Source organism: Protomyctophum parallelum (genome assembly GCF_964188405.1).
Source record: "Protomyctophum parallelum genome assembly, chromosome: 19".
In the NCBI taxonomy this organism is placed as follows: Eukaryota; Metazoa; Chordata; class Actinopteri; order Myctophiformes; family Myctophidae; genus Protomyctophum; species Protomyctophum parallelum.
In genome coordinates, this window is record NC_139717.1 from 38,385,952 (window position 1) to 38,406,937 (window position 20,986).

The following is a 20,986-nucleotide window of genomic DNA, read 5'->3' on the forward strand; positions in this document are numbered from 1 at the left end:
GGACTTTGTACCTTGATACCTTGATAGACCTCTTTCTCTCGCAAAACCTGGCAACACTGATATACCCACAAAACTGCACTGTAGTGATGCTGTCCAACTGTTATTTCTCTCTCCTTTTTTATCAGTCTATCACTACAAATCCAGAGCACTTGGATGGATCAGGAGTCTCAGGACATGATCTTCCAGATAGTTCTGGTTCTGGATCGGGGGACTGGTCAGGAGAAGGTAATGTTTATATGTATGTTTGTGGCTTGATCACATTTCTCATGGTGCCAAACATGGGCTACATGGACGTACACTCATACGTCTCATTTCATCTCTATAAGGCAGCGGTTCCACAGTGAGATTCAACTCAAATACAATTAAAAGGACCAAGGAAGGCAACAGGAAGAGTGAAGAAGTGGAAGGTGCAAACGGGAATACGTTTCATGTATGGCATATCACATGTTTCCTGGAGTCTCAAGTCACAACTATATTTTCCTATATTCCTTGAATCCAAAATAAGGGGGACAGTTAAGATAATGATATGCAAGTGTCCCTGCTTATGTCTTAATTAGGATGACACAGACCTCATCATCTTTGACATTACACCTTGGCCAGCAGATGACACTGGATCAACTGTTGAAGATGCTATGAAAAGCAAGGGTTTCCTGGAGAACAAAGAAATTATTGCAGGTGGTGTGCATACTGTATATACACATGCATAAATAACACTGAATCTGAAAATCGAATGCATTGTTACTGTTGTGTTCTAACTTTGTGTCCTATATCCTGTTTTCAGGCATCATTGCAGGAGGAAGTGTAGGACTCATATTTGCAGTTGCACTGGCAGCAATTATTATCTATAACAGGAAGCGGAAACATGGAGCATATATATATTAGGCCAAAGGACAGTTTCCAATGGAGTATGTCGGGAAAACCTGCTGCAATGTTCTAAAATGATTAGACCTATTATTGCTTAAACTAAAGTAATTAGTAATCAAAAACATTTTGAAGTAAGTCTGGTGCCTAGGAACTAATTATTTAAACAAGTGCTGTCGCCCAGTACCAACGTCTCAACACCCACATTGCACCCTACCACCCAATACCCCATTCTAATTCTCCATACCAAGCAATCCCTACCTAAAAGCCCCTACACACACCACCCCATTTACGGGGTTTCAAATTGCAGCCATCCGTAGGTGCTCTTTGAGAGCGGTTTTGAAGGAGTCGAGGGATTCACATGTCTTAATGCCTGTTGGTATAGGGCGTTCCACATTTTAGTGGCATAGGAGCTAAATCAATTTAATCCCTTGTCTACTAGTTTGTTGAACTCCCTCTGGTGTTGTGAGTGTGGACTTTGTTGACATTAAGAATAAGAAAGACAGGTACATGCAGGGTGGTGGTGTAGCGAAACTTGTAGACCATGATGGGTATTTTATCTCTAAAATACTTTAAAACAACTATGAAAGGACTGTATAAATAAAGACTATGATAAATAAGGAAAAGCTTCGATAGCAGAGAGCTCGGAGCTAGAGAGAGCTCCGGAGTACCGGAACTGAATAAATACTTTAGAAAGTAATCTAAGTACCATAAATACTCTTTACCAAAATAGAAGCAGAGGGCTTGTAACTTTACAGAAATGGATGTAAAAACCTTTTAGGCTATAATGAGTAAAAGTCAGAGTATAACCGAGTTAACCAAATACCTTAGAATGAATTGACGGACACAATGAAGAGAACTCAGACAAGCAGAACTTAGAGGGAGGTTCAATCAGATATATTCACCATTGTTTCGGGAGAGAAGAAGACATGCCATCCGGACAGCGTTTCACAACCATCTCTAACCATGTTCAATTGAACATGGTTGATATAGCATACCGTAATCAATACACCGGAAAATGTGTTGAACAACAAGGTCAAAAAACATATTTGTTTACAAAGGGACAGATGAAAACATATTATGGCATAAACATGGATGACATGACATTCATTGGCTGTAGCACTGATTGTCGAGTGCTCATTGGACCAGCACATGAATGTCCATTGAGGCCTGGAGAGCGCTTAGGCAGGCGTTGCCAGGCAAACTGTAGATAACGTCTTTTCCTGCACTGAGTTACTAGGCCAGGGTCAAACTAGACTGATAACACAGCAGATGCATGTTGAATTAACAGCGCCTACCGTATCCTAACTCAATGACTGAGAAGACACCGCATGGAGACTGATTAAATGAGACAGATAATGCAAGGACGTCACTATGAGTGCAGTTAGTATAATACAAGCCTGTAAAAACATGTTATGTTATGGCAATCGGGAAACAAAACAATTCATATCAAGACACTGGCTAGGGGAGAGGTGTTACTATTTTAAAGTCAGTGGGACAGAGGGACATCAAATGTCAGTCACAGGGCAATTCATAATCCATGATTCTGCAAGACCATAGGGAACACCGGGTCATAGATCACATAAGAACCGTCATCCACCAAAATAACAGATCTACAAAAGAAAAATACCTATCAGACCAGACCCATTGCAAGATGCTGTACTCTGTCATGATGCACTTGGGTGGAAGGAGCTGGGTGTTTTTTTGTTTTTATAGTGTTTATGTTGTTTGACTATAGGAATGCGCTGGGAGATTATGTTGAGGGATTATGTTGCCACAACAAAGACTTTATTTATGCTTTGACATAGGATGAGGATGGTATTGCGTGATGGGAGTAGCTGATCTACAAGCTCACACATGATGTGTTGTGTAAAGATACACTAAATTAACAAATAGCAGCTAGGAGACATGGTTTTATTTGTGCTGTATGTGCCCCAAATGTATCCATCCACGGCAAATTTGACAAACTGCAACAATGTCTTAAACATTTTATGAATATCTGTGTGAATATTTTATCTAAATTTATAAATGCACAAAATCCATGTCTCCCACATACCCAAAATCCGGTTGACCGATTAAATTCAAATTTGCTGCATGTCTCACCAAGGACTAGAGAGGAAGTGATGTATCTTTTCTGTCTGATGAAGCCCTAAACGGGCAAAACGTTCTGATTATTGATTGAATTAAAAATAAAGTAGTAAATCGTGTGTGAATTTTTGGATATTTTATTTATATACTATATTTAATAAATATCCTTTTTTTTCTCCCCTAAATGGTAAATGGTAAATGGTGCATTTATATAGCGCCTTTATCCAAGGCGCTTTACAGAGATTGTGCATTACATTCACCCATTCACACACACATTCATACACCGATGGCAGCGGAAACCATGCAAGGCACCAACTAGCACATCGGGAGCAATTAGGGGTTCAGTGTCTTGCTCAAGGACACTTCTACAGTAACTCTGGGGGAGCCCGGGTTCAAACTGGCAACCTTACGGTTACCATCCAGGCACTCTACCCCTGAGCCACCGCTCCCCTAGTTTTCAAATATGTTTTTTTTTAAAGGTCATGATTCACAAGGAGCTCTTGGTTCCAGGCTTGAATAGCGGAAAAAGGGAGAGTTCCACACACTGTCTTTTTTAGTATTAAATCCAAATCTGCTGTAAGGCTAGATAAAACATGGCTGCTAAATACCTCAAAATCATTTGAACTTTAAAGATGGCAGCCACCACCACGCTTATATTAAAAACACATATTTTGACTAAACAAGGTAGAAACTTGATTGAATTTAGCTTATATTGGTTTTTATTCTGAGTTGAGATCAAATGTGAGGAAAGTGCTTAAAACTCATACACATTCCTTTAACACGAAATGTCTTCACCAATGTGTTTCTAAAGGTGTCTAGCAAGAAAGGAAGGAATTCAACTCCCCTAAGTCAGTGTTTCGACTGTTTCCTAAACAATGGGTTGACTTGAGACACATTTTGGGTCACTTGCAGACCCATTTTATGAGTCGCAAGTAAATATTTGCAATTATTTCACAAGATAAAAAGTTCAGATTTTTCATTATATATTATATATATATATATATATATATATATATATATATATATATATATATATATATATATACAGTATATATATCAGAAGTCAAGGTCACCTACTAAGGCCTGGTACCTCTGTAGGTGAGGGGTGGGTGCTGCCGCTGGTGTGGAGGTCAGGGCGTATTCTGCATAAGTGTTGTGGGGCTGGGGTGGCCCTCAGGTGGGTAGAGGGGAGTTGTGACCCCTGTTAATATTATATTCTAAAAATACCAAATGGAAACAGGCTCTCCTTTGAGAAAGTCTGACATATAGGAATATCCCTGTTTGCCTGACACCACCTAGGGGACCGATTCTGTTCGTCTACGAGCACCTATATCTTGGGCATAGGAAGCAGACTGGTGTGTGTGTGTGTGTGTGTGTGTGTGTGGAGGTCCGCTTGGGACCAGCGAGAGCAGTGAGACAGACCGACATACAGTAGGGACACGCCCCTGTTGTTCAAATGCATAGCCATGCGAGATCTTAGAACCACCATCACTGGAGACTGACTCTCCACACACTTTAACATATATGCACAGTATGCACTCCACCTGGGCTCAGAAGTGCCCAGCCGCCCACATAGCCTTGATGGGACATGGCTATACCAGGGTTTCATGACAGACATGGGATTGATTGATTGATTGATTGATTGATTGATTGATTGATTGATTGATTGATTTATTAACAGTTTGCAGAATTACAGTACAACTCAATACAAAAACTGTTAACTGTGAGTGGACGACACCAGCATTACACTTGTTTACAATAAGGCCCACCATTTTCAATTTATAAAAACATTTAGAGACTACAAATATACACAACTATATAGTCAAAACAGGAAATCATCATGGGAGAGGGTAGAAGGACTTTCTTGAAATTCTTGATCCCCATAACTTTGCTCTACCATGCTCCAAGTGCCCAAGGAGCTAGTATCCAGTAGCAGTGACCCACATACGGCCATACTCCCCTTTTCCCCATCTGAGGGGCATCTTAGGCAAACCCTAGTCTAGATAAAACTCTTACTCACTCACCCACTGCCCATACCCCCTCTACCCACCTCCATAGCCCTGCTACAGACGTCCTTCTCCACCTCTGCCCACCAGGTACCCAGTAAGTAGACATTTAGGTTCTGACTTGCATGTTTGATTGATTGATTTAAACAGTTTGTAGAATTACAGTACATTTCAAGCACAAACTCAATACAAAGACTGTTAACTGTGAGTGGACGACCCAATTAAGCATTACACTTGTTTACAACAGGGTCCACATTGTTCAATTCATCAAAACATTTAGAGACATACAAATAGACACTTCTATGTAGTTAAAGAACAGAACAGGAATTCATCATATAGGAAGCAAAAAGGGAAAAGATACATATACAGTGAGGGGAAAAGGGGGGGGGGGGGGGATTCAGATTTTACAGAGGCCAGTTTCGAATTGCAGCCATCCGTAGGTGCCCTTTGAGAGCAGTTTTGAAGGAGTCAAGGGATTCACATGTCTTAATGACTGTTGGTAGGGCGTTCCACATTTTTGGTCATTGATTTATTTGGTAATGGTAAACTATAGCAGGTTTCTGAATTGGCACACAGACCAAAAGACTAGAAAAAGCTTTCTATTTTAATTTGCCAAGCAAGCTGTTTGTCAGAATGTAATGTGATATTATTATTATTACTGTATAATAATCCTTGTCAAAAAACAAATGCGGACTGGTCCTTTAACAGCGTCGTGGTCAGGTTGGGGAGGGGGGGGGGGGGGGCTCCAAAGTGGGCGTGGCGTTCAGTTCGTGGTGGTTGGTTGTTGTCGATCGTGAGAGCTTTTCCTCCTCGAGCAGCGCACCTCATCTCCTAATGTTTGTGCCAACGACATTAGAGGACATGCATCATTTCAAACCCAGCCGAGACAGGCTGTACACCACACGATGCTGTGGATGTTGCCATGTGCGGACAGGCACCATCATACTGGGAACATGGTACATGGTACGTTACGTACATGTTCGCTGCTGCTGCTGGCTAGCTTAGCCAACGACCTCGGTTACTTGCATAGAGCGTTGAGTTGGCTAGGTTAGGTTGGGTTGCGCTAGTAAAAAAGCAGAAGCTAAGTTCTCGAACGTCACCTACGATAGAATTACAAATAAATGTCGTATGTTCGGCTGAATAAAGTGTCGACACGACGCGCATTGGCACTTTATTCTGTTGTCGAAAAGACGTAATTTTTGTCGTGCCAAAGAGTCGCGCGTTGAATTGTAAATTAGCTTTAAGTTACAAACGGCCCACATACATTACATACACACACACACACACACACACACACACACACACACACACCATAACACGATCGTTTGCCACTGTATTGCCAGCATCATTCAGCATGAGTCCTGGACCTGGATTAATAACATGGAATCTCAGTCTCAATGCTTGTCACATTGAGAGATGCATGCATATTGCTGTGCGGGAACCCTTTAAGTTGCGTGGCTAACGGTTTGTATGTGACAGTGGTGATTCATTCATGGTAGATTTCGATAACTGTGATGTTGCTTTGCTGCTCTTTCGTTATGAATCCCCTCCCTGGAAATTGTGTCTGTCCCTCATGCAGTTCCGTTAATCCCTTCTCGCTGTCTCACATTACGTAACAACTCTTGTTTTATTTAGTCGTAATATTGAAACCCAGACCAACTGTCAGGCTAACCTCATGTCTCATCTCATGAGTCATGAGCCACGCGATGCTCTTGCCAATGATGTGGTATCAAAGTACAAATCACCAAACTAAAAGTGTAATTGCAATCAATTATAGGTTAAGGTTTTTGACCTATCCCAGTATCTGTACATACTCATATTTTATAGCACTACTTCCTCCACTACAAATCGCTAAGCTGTGTATTTATATAGTTAAATTGGCTTCCTTATGTACTTCCTCTTTATCACTTACTTATACCCAGAATACAGTTTGTACCAAAACTGTCTGTTCCTGTCATGTCATGTCATGTCATGTCTAGTTTACCTCTATCGATGAGTCAAGTGCACAATCTTCTGCCTGGGGCTGCACGATTATGGCCAAAATGGTTATCCATTGACTTTAGTGACAAATATATTTGTATTCATTGGACACAATGGACAGTACTGCTGTGCTGTCACATAAACATAACACTGCTTTCACTTTCATTTAGTGCTACTCCTGACCTCCTTATTCACCTACTGTAAATTATGTGCATCTTGGAATCAATACCAAAACGTTTCTCTATAAATTAAACGTAACAGAGCACTGCTTTAACTTTTGCATTGTGTTAAGTTGCTACACATCAATACTTGTCCATCAGACTATAATTTTTAGTTAGTTGTGGGAAGTCACTCAAAATCATGATCATGATTTTGAAACGTGTTTAATTTTGCAGCCGTACTTCCGACCACACGTATGTTACCTCTGCAGTCTGCAAATGCATATTCTCTGTATGTGCTTATTGCTTAATAAACTTAAGAACATGTCATGTGACAATGTTGCTGTCATCTGCTTGCGCTTGCCTGAGGGGTCAACTGACAAGTTACCACGTCACTACGCCCTCACTAGAGGATATCTTTTTGAATCACAACATAGCAGATGTCTACAATGGTAGCTATTAGTTGTCTTCCCAATCCCATCGGTGTGTACAACGTGGTAGTTTGAATGCATCAAGAAAGACTCAAATTGATTAGTGTGTATTTGACATTTAATAGAATAATTGAGCACTTGTACTTTCTTATTTTGCATTCTGACTCTGGGTCAAGTATCGCACCAATGCCTTCAAGGCATCCAACAACAGGTGGTGTGAGCTAGCTAGTCTTCCTGAGACATTTTTAATTTTGCACATTCTATTTTTGCACATTCCTTTTCGCACCTTATTAAGCTAAGTAGAGTAGTCTTACATGAATGACAGAACCATACTGATTCCCCTTTGGTGTATTATAATCTGCATTATAATTCCACCCTATAGGACTAGGACTGGACATGCTTTACTGAACTGAGTTCTATAGGCGTGTTCATTATTTAAAGTACAGTTCACCTACAGTACACAACAACAAGCTTAACACTATCTACAAAACGTGTTCCTTCTTATTCCAGCCCTATATTCCATTGAATTAAGCCTTGATGTCTAAAACATTGCCATTTCATCTTGGCTCAAAGGTACCCATGCTTGTGTTCCATCTATTCCAGGTAGTGAACCTGTTGATGGGCATCCTGCTGACGGTGGCCGTGACCCATCCAGAGAATGTGCCCACCATTGATCTGCAGTATGAGGTCATTGATAATTGCTTTGCCTCGGACCGGATGTCTGGTAAGCATTGGCACTTGTTATATGGCATCTATGTCTGTCATTCTTTCCAGGGGGGGATATCCCAGTAAATGGTATTTAATATCACTGAATGTATTGAAATTACCTGTAAAGTTGCTGTTATTACTAAAACACAGAGTAGTCCAAATAATTTGCACGCTCAACTCAAAAGACTTGGATTAATGACGAGTGCAGATTCTAAAGCCCTAACCCCCACCAAAGGGTCAAGAGAGACGGTTTTTGCTTTGTCCCTGCGGTGTGATATGTCTTGTTGCATGTTGACCCACGTTGACACTAGTTATTCAACGCATGGAATTCAATGGCCCAAACCACACCAAAGGGTCGAGACGGTTTTAGCGTTGACTCCTTGCCACAGTTTTGACCCAAGGAGTTGCATGGTGAACCTTTGGTGTGGTTATGGCTTAAAAAAGGCCCTATAGCGTTTCATGAAATGCTAGGCAAAAAGGCCAAATGTGTTCAACTTATTGAATGCCATAAGGATTGTTTTGTGCCATAATTGTCATTTTGCTTCATTATGCAAGGTTGCTTTTGTGGCCTTTCTATGGTAATGCTGAGTGTCCTCTAACAGTGTGGAGAATAAGTTTGTGAAGACAGCAGGTCTGTGCTGCACTGTGTTAATGCTGGTGTCTGAAAAAGGTTTCTTATTTTTTAATTCACTGCAGTGAAACTGGGCCAGTTGGATGGTGAGGCTTGACAGGCGATACTAGGCTTTCTCATGTTGTCCTCCCAGAGCCAAACACTAACTCACTGATAACAAAGCCCCAAATGCCACATTCCACCGTTGTATTATTCAGACACATTAAGTGCATTTAAGGCAGTGGCTGCTTCAACCTAGGATTAAGATGCCAGGAGGGCTTCTAAAGACAGCGGCTGTGTTGCTCTTCGTTTTCTGACCTTGTGACCTTGTGTTGGCTGAGACTTGCTCTTCATCTTCTGTGGGAGATGGGGCTGGATACCGAAATTCGATACCTTTTATGTCACAGACCGAACGGCTTCGATACCATGGAGTACTGGAAAATAGTCATTTGGTACCATCTTTCAACATCCACTGTGTTTGCACATGGAGAGCTCCGTCGTTGTGGTGGGGAGCGTTCTTTTAAAACATCCATGATGGGTGTAAAATATTTAGTTATTTTCTTGGATAAGACCACATCATTTAATAATTCAATTAATAATTCAATTATTAAAACTATGGCAGTTGACAAACACTTTTGCCCAGCCTTTCTAGTTTCTACTCTAGGTGCAACCACAATAAGAGAGACTCATGCTTCAATGTTCTTAATAATTGTATCCTACTGTTATGTATTATGTATTCTATAATATTAAGTTATTGATAACACGTGGTGGTGTAAGTTATAATCGGATGATGTTAAATATTGCCTTTTGTTTAAATCAAAATGGTTTACATCAGGGAATTGTTTGTAAAGTTGTGGGAATGCTTGCCAGTGTAGCAGAAATATGGAGGTGAGCGTGTGGGGTTGACATAATGCCCTTACTGGGCTGCGTTCACACATTCAAGACACCTGTCTTGTGTCACCTCCGCCCCAACCCCTCCTGGTGCGGCCATCTTGAAACTAAACACAATATAAACAGTGGGAGAGGGGTGGGGCAGAGAAAGGCCCTTATTCCTTGCAACTGCCATTGGAGATAATGGTTGCATTGGTGTGAACTGGCCTTTAGGGAATGGATGTTGTTTGTATTTAATCCTGTTTACCGCCTGGAGTCTGGAGCTCTCTGGTGGAGCTGTTGCCCCCGCGACCTGACTACAGATAAGCGGTCGAAGATGGATGGATGGACCCGATGGACACCCTGAAATTTTCCCTAAACTAAAATTAATATACAGTTACTAGTTAATTTGAATATATAACATACTGTAATGTGTAATGCAATTTTGGAAATGTATCGCTCCGGAACCGGTATCGAAGTCCATGTATCTGCATCGGTATCAAACAGTTTTTGAACAATGCTCAGCCCTAGTGGGGGAGAAGAGAACAAAGGTTGTGGTCATCTGACTGTCACACAACAGACCGATGCCAACAGACAGGACTGGATGTTGTCTACAGCCAACTGAGACAATGTCGGCATTCACAGAGACTGTTTGGGCTGACATTATGGCCAACAATTAGTGTAGCTCTATTTGATGTGGGTTGTATTTGTCTTCACGATTAAGGCCATGTTCAAATTACATTAGTGACAGATAAAACGTGGGACTGATTGGCCTGACTGGCCTCTTTTAATACAGATGACATCTGAGATCTGAAACTAATAAAAAGGGTCAATGTCCAACAAGATGTCTCCTACCACCTGATGAAAAGATGATAAACGACATGTAGTTATATAAAGTGCATGATTCAGATGTTAATTGCCTCAAAGTGCAGGGTTTATTTTTGCACAGCTCAGTCAATTACCCCACTTACATGGCAACTTAATTATCTGGGCAATACACTTTAAATAGTGTCTGAACTATTAAGTACTCAAATAGTAATTATGTTTATTATATTATGTTAATATTATGTTCAAAAATAGAGAAGAGCAATGAAAAACAATACAAATGCTGAAACATCTCAAACCTTGTTCAGTAAATCAATATCGACACAAATTCACAATACTGTATGTCCTTGTCATAATCTGTCAGATTCGGAGTAGCAAATGGCTCTTTTCACATTGCTCTATCCTTTTTGCACACCGACTCAGAAACTCCTTTGATGACATGATGAATGGCATAACCATAAATCTACGGAATGGTACTATATAGGATCCACAATTTACGTCACAACTCCAGTCTGCAGATTACGCCTGTAGTTGGCATCGTACTGTATGATGTAAAGTAGAACAGCATCCTGCTCATATCCATAAATAATGTAAGGCTCCCCCCAGCATTGTCCAACATTCCTCCATTAACTCACTCGTGTGCGAACCTCGCCAGTGCAACAGGCAGAACAGTCTGAAGCATTTGGCTGAAACACGAGTGCAAAAAGGCAGGCCTTTTAATTATCCCAGCCTGTGTTTCAGTGTGTCTTTTACTTGATGCTGAGACAGAGCAGCTAAAGGGCTCCCTTGAGCAGGCCTTTAAAAGACCTAGCAAAGCAGGACTGTAACGCTGGAGTCTCTCCAGTACTCCTACGTGCAAATCAATGCTCCCTCTCAGTGAGGCCAACACTCATTGTTCTGCAGTCCTGCAATTGCATACATTACATTAATTGTCAAATATTCAGTTGACTTCTTATTTCTTCTTATTTGTTTTTCGTATTTGTTCTCATTCTGTTGCACACAGAGAATGCCTATGTTGGATTTGCCATCTCTCTACTGATGCTCACAATCAGTGCCATGATGGTCTATGGAGCCATTACAGTAAGTGTGTGTGTGTGTGTGTGTGTGTGTGTGTGTGTGTGTGTGTGTGTGTGTGTGTGTGTGTGTGTGTGTGTGTGTGTGTGTGTGTGTGTGTGTGTGTGTGTGTGTGTGTGTGTGTGTGTGTGTGTGTGTGTGTGTGTGCACGCACGCACGCACGCTGTGTGGTACTACATATTTGTTGACTCGACCAAATGGCGGTGTGTGTAAAATTTGGAGACTGCCAAGAATATTCAGAAATTATCATTTTGGATGGCGTCCCTAATGCTGTATGTATCGGATGCCATTTCCTTGACAGCAAGCATAAGGTGCTGAAATGCTCTGAAATGCATCTCTGTAGTGTTTGTTATGCAAATGTATGGTCTAAAAATGTTAGCCTTACTAAAGAAATGTCTGTGTTCAGTCTCTAGCTTAATAATAGCACTATAGAGTCAGAGACCTAGATAGAAGAAGAGTAAAACTAAACTGCCACTTCAAAATCTGCCACTTCAAAAGAAATTCGAATTAATTTTTTTCTATGTGAAAGTTTGGTACGTAATGTTCTGTTCTTACTCCTATCATCTTCACCTCACAGACTTGCCTCATTGCATCAGGATGAAAAGGTTTGTTAGCCTTTTGATGTGGACCCGAGTTAAGACCCTAGTTTGGAGGACTGTGTGCACAGCTAAAGCGTGAGCTGCAGCTTTAGCACACTGTAGCTGTGCACATCAGCGGTCTGTAGAATATGCTTTAGCTGTGCAAGAACATGGTCATAGACGGCCCTGGTACTGTAGATGCCCTGTTTTAGTACAGTGTTGCAGTGCATCATATCTGTTGTCATCTTATCCTGCTGTAACCTGGCGTCACCACACTTTCCACCTCGGAGGAAAGCCTGGTATTCGTTCTAAAACTAGCCGTGTGATCCAGTTTAGAAAAAAAGACCAAAAAAATAAAACAGTTCCAGTTGGTGTCGCTTTTTTTCTCCACATAATGCGAAACAATTTGTTTATTCTCGCTAATCACACTACGAGTTAGAATAAAATATGAACATACCAAGTGATTTATTATATCAAAAGAAACAAAACGATTATACCAATTTAATCCAATTTTAAACTAGGGGAATCATTTTGGAGGTGCACGGCACTGGAGGTTCCAGTCGTTGTTTCCGGCTGCCTGATGGAGTAAAGCTCCGACTGGATCAGAAACCCGAATATGGTATTGATCCCAGGCTAATCCTGCTGTAATTCTTGCTGATATTGAACACTTTGGTCATGTTACAGAAATATATTCCCTATATTCTGCAATATTGTTAAATCAGTTTTTATAACGGCAGTCTCTCTACTGATATTCAGTTGAGAGTACCCTGTGCCCAATATTATCCCTTGTGATCTGACGGTGTAAAGAAGGTCCTTTGCGCCCAGGCCGTGGCGTAACGGTCTGGGCACCGGACTGGTGATCCAGTCGCGGTGTGCCGCGGGTTCGACTCCCGGACCCGACACGGCCTTTACCGCATGTCATCCCCCCATCTCTCTCCCGTTTCCTGTCAGCCTACTATCTATCCCTTAAAAAATCAATAAAAGGCGTAAGCCGCAAAAAAAATATCTTAAAAAAAAAAAAAAAGAAGGTCCTTTGCTCGCTAATGTTATAAGTTTCACTGTCGTAAGCCACCGGCGAAGATGTCACCGTTGTCAGTTGACTGCATAGGTTGTCATTCCACGCCCACTCAACTGTCGGACAAAGCTACAGTAGCTATATGGAACAAATAATAATAATAATAATGAATTTTATTTATATTGCACTTTTCATTCACAAGGAATCTCAGAGTGCTACAAGGTTAAAAACATATGGTCTATCATAAAAGGTTAAAAACGGGGTTAACAAAAACAGTGCAAAGCGACAGTTCAGCACAAAAAGGCCTTCCGAAACGGGAAGGTTTTCAGGCCTGTTTTAAAACATTCCACAGTCTGCGGCACTCTCAGGTCCATGGGGAGGCTATTCCATAGACGTGGTGCTGCTGAGCAAAAGGCCCGGTCCCCCATGGTGCGCAGCACAAACACTGAACCTAAGATACTTGTGCTGCCACTATTCAATTGGGGGGAGTAAAAAATAAACCGCCTACTAACCACATTTCACCAGCATACTTTAACACCATTTAAGGCTTATTGTTATAATCCTCATCTTGTAGCATGGTAGCCATCAGAAATTTGCAATCTCCCAAGTGACCACAAGATAAGACGGCACTGAGTAATATATTAACATAATTAGCAAAAAGGAGTACATTTAATTAGCATTACTTCAAAATGTCCTGCGTGATTGATCATGTGAGCAGATCCATGCAGTCCTGCCATATTCCTCAAAGCTTTTCATCTTGAGTTGAGTCGCAACCATAAGCTGAATTCCAATACCAAAACTCTCGGCCACTCACTCACATACTCGCTCACTCCAGCATGGCGGTGTTAGGGTGAACTTGACCTGCTGAAATGTGTGACACTCAATTGATTGGTTTGTTTGTTTGTTTAGCTTCAACCTAGTGGTATTTAAGACCTCCATGTAAGATCTGTGAAGTCCACAAGATAGTCACATATTTCGGTGGGTCACCAATTTCACCGTAACACCGCCATGCTGGAGTGACTGAGTGTGAGATTTTGGGTATTGGAATTTGGCTATAGAGTTGTGTTAGAATTCTATGGTAAGTATGGCTAAGATGTGGTCACCATACAGGCCACTGAATGACCTACAACCTACATGAATGGATGAATGTTGAAACCTTGTAATCGTGATTTGTGATGCAACTAACCATATGATTTGGTACAATATTGAGAGGGGGCGTCATCTGGAAGCCTGAGCAGAGCACACCACACCAGGAGAAGGCAAAATACTGTATTTTTGCTCTTTAGTGTTCTAAATGTTCTAATACTTGTTACTGAGTATAATACAGTCCTCAGTCCTAATATTGACCTTGCAATACCTGTTTCCTCCTTCCTTCCAACCCATCTCAGCATCGTGACGGCTGGCTCATTCCATTCTTCTGCTACCAGCTGTTTGACTTTGCCCTGAGCTGTCTGGTTGCCATCAGTTCCCTCACCTACCTGCCAAGGATTAAGGACTACCTGGACCAGTTGGTCAGTCTTATTCTTAAAACGATGACATTTCTTAAAATGAAAGAAAGGAAAAGAACCTGGTCAAACTTTCTGTTCGCCAGCTATGAATATCCACCTGCACATATTTAAGTGTGAATTGAGTGTTGCAGAACATGGTCGTATGTAACTAGTGGGGGTGTAAAGTGGTGTTCTGTGTTGATGTAGACAAATAAATCAAACAAACAAACATAGAAACCGAAAAAATATGTACAATTATAAGAAAAATAAATGCATGGATCGAGAGGCGATGGATTATGGTTAACTTGTTTCTCATTTGAAAAATGTATTAAGCTCAATCCGTTACTTCTCAGCCGGATTTCCCCTACAAGGACAACCTGCTGTCCCTGGATTCCAGCTGTCTGCTGCTGTTTGTGCTGGTCTTCTTTGCTTTCCTAATCATCCTCAAGGTAATGTTGTCTGTCATGTCTAAATATCTAAGACCTTCGTTTGGCAGGTGTGAAGGCTCATTCGAATTCTGGTGCGCATCAAACAAGCACATTCTAGTATTCTAGCTTCGCTTCCAAGCGCACCTGACTTTGATTCACTGCAAGTGTGAATGCAATCCCCGTCAAATAAAGGAAATGAAGCAAACAATGTGGCGGATGACTGTCTGTCTGTCTGCGTCTGTGCCGTGTGTAAACATGGATGTCACTGTGTGTTGGGAATGGAGATCTCGTTTAAAAATAAATCCTTCCCATTTAGCTCAGCATGATCTATGTAACTGTAGCTAACATGTAATCTGCATAATCATTTTATGATGATGAGATATGATGATGGGAGTACATATAGTAAACGTCGGATTTGTTTTGCGCTGCCGTCTCCGCTGTGCCTCCACCATATGGAAAATAGGGGAGGGTTATTATGCCTTTCTAATCTCAGTCACTTTGAGTCCAATGGAGCGTCATACATATTTGAATTCATAAAATAGTCAAACAATCCCACAAAATCAACCACCCGCCCGCCGCGCAAAAAATAAGTAGCCTACCGACCGGCTTTTCAACACCCAGCAGCAACTCAATTGCTTTCGAGAGAGAGCAACTGGGCCATTTTTCCAAAAATGTACATCTGTGCAGCATTTCGTTCATAATGTTCCGATTGTTATTAGGCCTACTCACACTATGGGCCCTTACGGAAGCATTGCAGGTAAAATCCAAGTTCATGTTCAATACCCTCTGTTTACAAGTCATATTAGTATAGGCTACAGTCAACAGTATAGCCTGCTTCCCTGTGAAACGATCGATTGTGCCCTGCTGTGATTTTTTAGTCATTTGAGTTTATTTATTGGTTATTTCATTGTATTGAACATAGTTCATCTTAAAAAAAATATATATGATCTATTTTTATCCTAATAACGATTAATCAGGCCCATCCCTAATAATTTCCAATGTATAACATGTATTGCGCTTTAGGCGCTGGATAAACTGACAGCCTACATGAAACATGTCTGAATGAAGCATTACAGTTTGGTCTTGGCACTGAACTTTGCCTTTTCGTTTTTTGGTCCAGGCTTACCTGATCAACTGTGTGTGGAACTGCTACAAGTACATCAACAACAGGAACATGCCCGAGATTGCAGTCTACCCTGCTTTCGAGGCTCCACCCCAGGTATGTCGGCTAACAGGATTCAGCTAGATTCTAGCCGCTAGAAGGTCCTGGGTTCAATTCCCGCTGGGGATGCTGTGGGCGCTGGGGGTATGTTCTCTGCGCCGTGTCATCAGTGCCCATATGACACGGGTTCGCGAAACTGCCTTTTTGTGTGGAGTTTGCATGTTATGTTCTTCCCGTGTCCCCTAGAGTAGGTACCCTCACAAAAAACATGCAGTAATCCTGGTCTCTAAACTGTCTGCCCTGGCTAGCCGGGGTGCCTGATGGAGGGGAAAGTGTAGAGGAAGTGTAACGTCCAGAATTACATTCGATAATTGACACTGGGTGAAAACTTGGGTTGCAAAATTGTCGGCTAAAAAAATATATATATATATATATATATATAAAAATATATGTAGTGTTGTCTGTCATAACAAGACTTTCAAATGAACTCGACATAAACAACTCCTCAGGCAAGGAGAGGATGCTAACTGATGCTACAGTGAACGTACACAAACTCCAGGAAAAAGGGTTGCACATGAGGGTGCATTTAATCGACTAAAATCATAGTTTTAATCAAAAGACAAACAAAATCAAGATTTGCTGTCAAAATCAACACTGCAGTCTAGTTGTTAGGGTGTTTAAATTGTATTGCCTTTACATTTACCCATAGTATTATTTTGTATGGGATCATGTTATTTTGAATGTCAACTTCTGTTGTTTTTTTAAATGTGGTATACATGTAAATGTGACAGTATTGCACCAGTTCCTATTCAATGAGTCTTGGATATTTCGGCACTTGAGCGGTTCAGTTTGCCCCCTGGTGCTTCAAAGCAGATATTACAGGCAACAGAGCCTATAACTGCACCACACAAACAACACTGCTCTCTAACAGCAGGAATGTAGGCTACCATAGCTTGTTAGCTTAAAACACGGTTAACACCAGAACATGCAACATGTACAACAAGGGGGGACACGGGATCAAGTTTATTGAAGCATCTAGCAATGTATGGAAAACACTAAAATTCTGATTGATGCACAAATGATGCCATGCAAAGTTTTTCTCTGCTAAAGAATTGCTGAACTTTGAAGTTATCCAATCCAAACCACTTTGTTTATAAGTTACATTTAATACAACAGAGTTGAAACAAAGTGCTGTACAGAAACAATACTAAAGTACCAAGGGCAAAAACAACAACAGCAGCAGAAACAGGGCAACATAAAGACATAATGCAGTGGAAACAGCAGCTCTTAATCAGAATGTTCGAACTCCAGGGAGTACAAGTGAGTTTTCAGACGGGTTTAAACACAGGCAAGGTTTGAGAAGCTCTAACATGAGGTGGAAGTTCATTCCAAAGTGTTGGCGCTACAACGGAAAATGACCTATCCCCCCAGTATTTCAGCTTTGATTTAGGACTCTTAAGACACGACCTGACCATTGTTGATTATTTGGGAGCTACGAGGTCCGATATGTAGACTGGTGCCAACCAATTTACTTAAACTGGATCCTGTAGGGTAGATGTGGTCATACTTCCGTGCCCCTGTTAACACTCAGATTGCCCGGGGTTATTCAATCTATTAAATCATATTTAAAAGCAATTTATAGCAACTGAGCACTTTTACAGACTGACCGGAAGTTGTACCGGATGTGGCTGGAGCAGCTAAATGTAGCCAAAACACTCTAACAGCGATTGACAACAACAGGAGGCATGATTAAATCTACCGCGACTAGCGACTGGACAGCGGGGGACAGTCTAACACAGGATCTTTTCTTAGAATTGGATGGGATAATTTAGATTGCGAGTTATTAACGTTTTAAGATTTTCGTTGTCTGCTAAGCGAGGGGAACATTTTCGATGATGTCCCACTGCAGAATCGAGGTTACGCAACAGCGTTTAGGATTAACTACAGTCGCATGATAACTGTATAGGAAGCAGAATTCGACCTCAGAATTTATACTGTGATTATTTATTGATTTTATTTTCTGTTCCCACTAGTACATCCTGCCCACCTACGAGATGGCAATGAAGATGCCAGAGAAGGAACCCCCCCCACCCTACATGCCAGCTTAAATAACCCCTAGTCACTTGTGCAGTCCTTGATTAACATTTCCCAGCATCATTACCACCACCACATGCCCTTCATCCCCACTGTGTTAGTGAATGACCACTCAAACGTCATATTTGGCCCTACTCCATGAAATTTTGTAGATAAATGAAAGGATTAAGGAGGGACAGGTTGAGTGCTCTGTAGAAAAAATATTTAAGGTTTTTAACAAGGTGGGCGAAAGACGTCAACCTATCTTCCCTGTGTCTTTAATGTCTTAGCAAAATGGGATAATTGTGAAACATTTTCATCGCTTGACATTGCTCATCAATCCAACATCATCCTCTACCTACAGACTGATATATGAAATGTAAATGGATTAACATGGGGGGGGGGGGGGGGGGGGGGGGACTCTGACAATCCACTGATGACACTTCTCTTATTCATTGTTGAACTGTGTTCCCCCCCCCTTCCCCCTTAGTACTTATTCCATCTTAAATCTTTGATGGGGAAGGTTGTAGACCTTTTGTCTCCTGTTATTTATTTAGCCTTGCTGTGGGTCAGTACAACACCCAGTGTGCCATGCTCATCAATCTCCTTTGTGATACTGCCTTGTATTTAGCAAAACTAGGAATTGGTTTTCCAGCAGAGACCATGAAGTTGAAGGAGAGAAAGACGGGGGGGCAATTTTGAGACGTTTCTGATATTTTCTCACCTGGCGTCTCTTGTGAACATTAGTAGATGCATGTTACCTTTCCTTTATCCCTCACCTTAATTTTCAGAATGTTTCAAACCTAGTGTTAAGCATATTGACTTAAATAAAAGTTTCAAAACATTTTTATCCACTATTTGACTCAGTTTGTTTTTTATTATAATGTTTTTACATGTTTTAAGAAAACACTGACAATCATAGTCGTCAGTGTTTTCTTATATATGCTATATAAAAGATCTCACTTTACTGTACCCATCCCATAATTAGTAGGGCGTTTTGTTTTCACACTGCATTGTTTTGTTGCAATTGCAACACTAATCCTACTTTATCTCCCAAAATGTAACATTCTACTCCGTAAATGGATTGTTATTTTTGAGGGGCGCTAGCTAGTAATTTGTGCCAGCCAAGTCTATGGACTTTACTGTTTGTTTAGGGTAAATATGGTAAGACGTCAGCTTTAAATACACCTTGTTATACATTTATTTAATTTTTCATGGACATGAGAACATCAACATGCCTCTTGCTCAATTATTTCGGATTACTTTGGCATGCTGTAGCGAGTGTAGCCTATTCTTTTAAAGTTTTACTCATTTGCAAGTCTGCTGAAATACGCTGATATAGGGACGTCTCAATCGGATAGTCTGAACTGTGCAGCTTTGCAGGTGCGTGCTTAAAGGACAACTTTATTTTTTTTCAACCAAGGTTCATGTTATTAGAGAAAGTAAGAGATTCTTTTTCCATTTGCTGCTTTCTTTCGTTTTAGGGATTTTAGCTGTTTTGTACAGGGAGGCGGGGGCATTCGAGCATGGTGCTAAATATGTATTTTTTTACAAAATATTATGGAGATTTATTTTTTTATTATTTACTATAGCCCTAATAAACCCCAAGAAATTACATCTGGCCACAAATAAATCACAGGATCTACTGAATGTGAAGGTAGCCTAGTGGGGGGAAGCCACACTGTGTCATAGGCTCAATGTCAGTTTGACACATTCAGTAGATCTCGTGATGTTTTGTGGCCAGATTAAATTTCCAGGGGTTTATTAGGACTATAGTAAATAATTAAAAAATAAATCGCTATAAAATGTTGTAAAAAAATACATATTTAGCCCCATGCTCGAATGCCCCCGCCCCCCTGTCAAAAACAGCTAAAATCCCTAAAACGAAAGAAAGCAGCAAATGAAAAAAAGAACACTCATCTTTTAGTTTCTCTAATAACAACCTAAAACATGAACATTGGTTGAAAAAAACTAAAGTTGTCCTTTAATTTAATTGCGTAATCTATGTTCCGCCGTATGAAGGTGTCGCGCGCCGAAAATAGCGGATCTAAAAGCTGCGAACACTTCGCATCAGCAATTGGAGCTTGTGCATCCCCTAAGCCTATATGCGGACTGTGGGTGGTAACATTTTCAAATCACATGGGTAAAATAGAAAATATGTAGGCTGTAGCCTAAATATCATACAAAAAGGAGTATTTTATTTTTACCCACTCCCACGGATCGAGTTCCTGCTCCGAAAGAGCCACAACCCTGCACGAGTGCACGGTATCTCTCGTAGGCTTCCATTAACAAACGATAAATCTAAGGTACATACAATTTAAATATACATGGTATTCACGTGACGCATAAACAGTTGGAAAAAGGTGTAGGCTACATATTTGATATTCTAGATTAAACCACTCAAAGGAGAACGGATACCGAGATTCGGAGTGATCAGTGATTCACTTCCAACTGTAGAGTGGGTATGTTATTGACATGACATCGTGGAATGACAGGCTATTCTATGGAGTTAGAACAGTCTCAAAAGGTTCTAACTCCATACTATTCGCTCCGCCTTTGGATTGGACAAAATGTTGACGTAGCCAATTTGAGTCTCTCGAGACAGACTGTTGACTCGGAAAAGAGGGCGCTG

At 41.0% G+C, this 20,986-nt stretch overlaps 1 protein-coding gene across 1 annotated transcript; it reads left to right on the top strand.

Moving 5' to 3' along the window:
- The first annotated feature begins 5,724 nt into the window (after positions 1-5,724).
- laptm4a (lysosomal protein transmembrane 4 alpha) lies at positions 5,725-19,211 on the top strand. Its single transcript, XM_083791065.1, has 7 exons — positions 5,725-5,918; positions 8,128-8,248; positions 11,541-11,617; positions 14,593-14,715; positions 15,045-15,140; positions 16,240-16,338; positions 18,315-19,211. Exons 1-7 carry the CDS (start codon positions 5,790-5,792, stop codon positions 18,387-18,389), a joined length of 720 nt encoding a protein of 239 aa, XP_083647191.1. The 5' UTR covers positions 5,725-5,789; the 3' UTR covers positions 18,390-19,211.
- The last annotated feature ends 1,775 nt before the right edge of the window (positions 19,212-20,986 follow it).

Excerpts from the sequence above, each read along its gene's own strand:
- laptm4a (XM_083791065.1), top strand. The coding sequence starts at position 5,790 with ATGTTTGTGCCAACGACATTAGAGGACATGCATCATTTCAAACCCAGC. Across the intron at positions 5,919-8,127 it reads TACTGGGAACATGGTACATG|GTAGTGAACCTGTTGATGGG; the intron begins GTACGTTACGTA and ends CATCTATTCCAG. Across the intron at positions 8,249-11,540 it reads TGCCTCGGACCGGATGTCTG|AGAATGCCTATGTTGGATTT; the intron begins GTAAGCATTGGC and ends TGTTGCACACAG.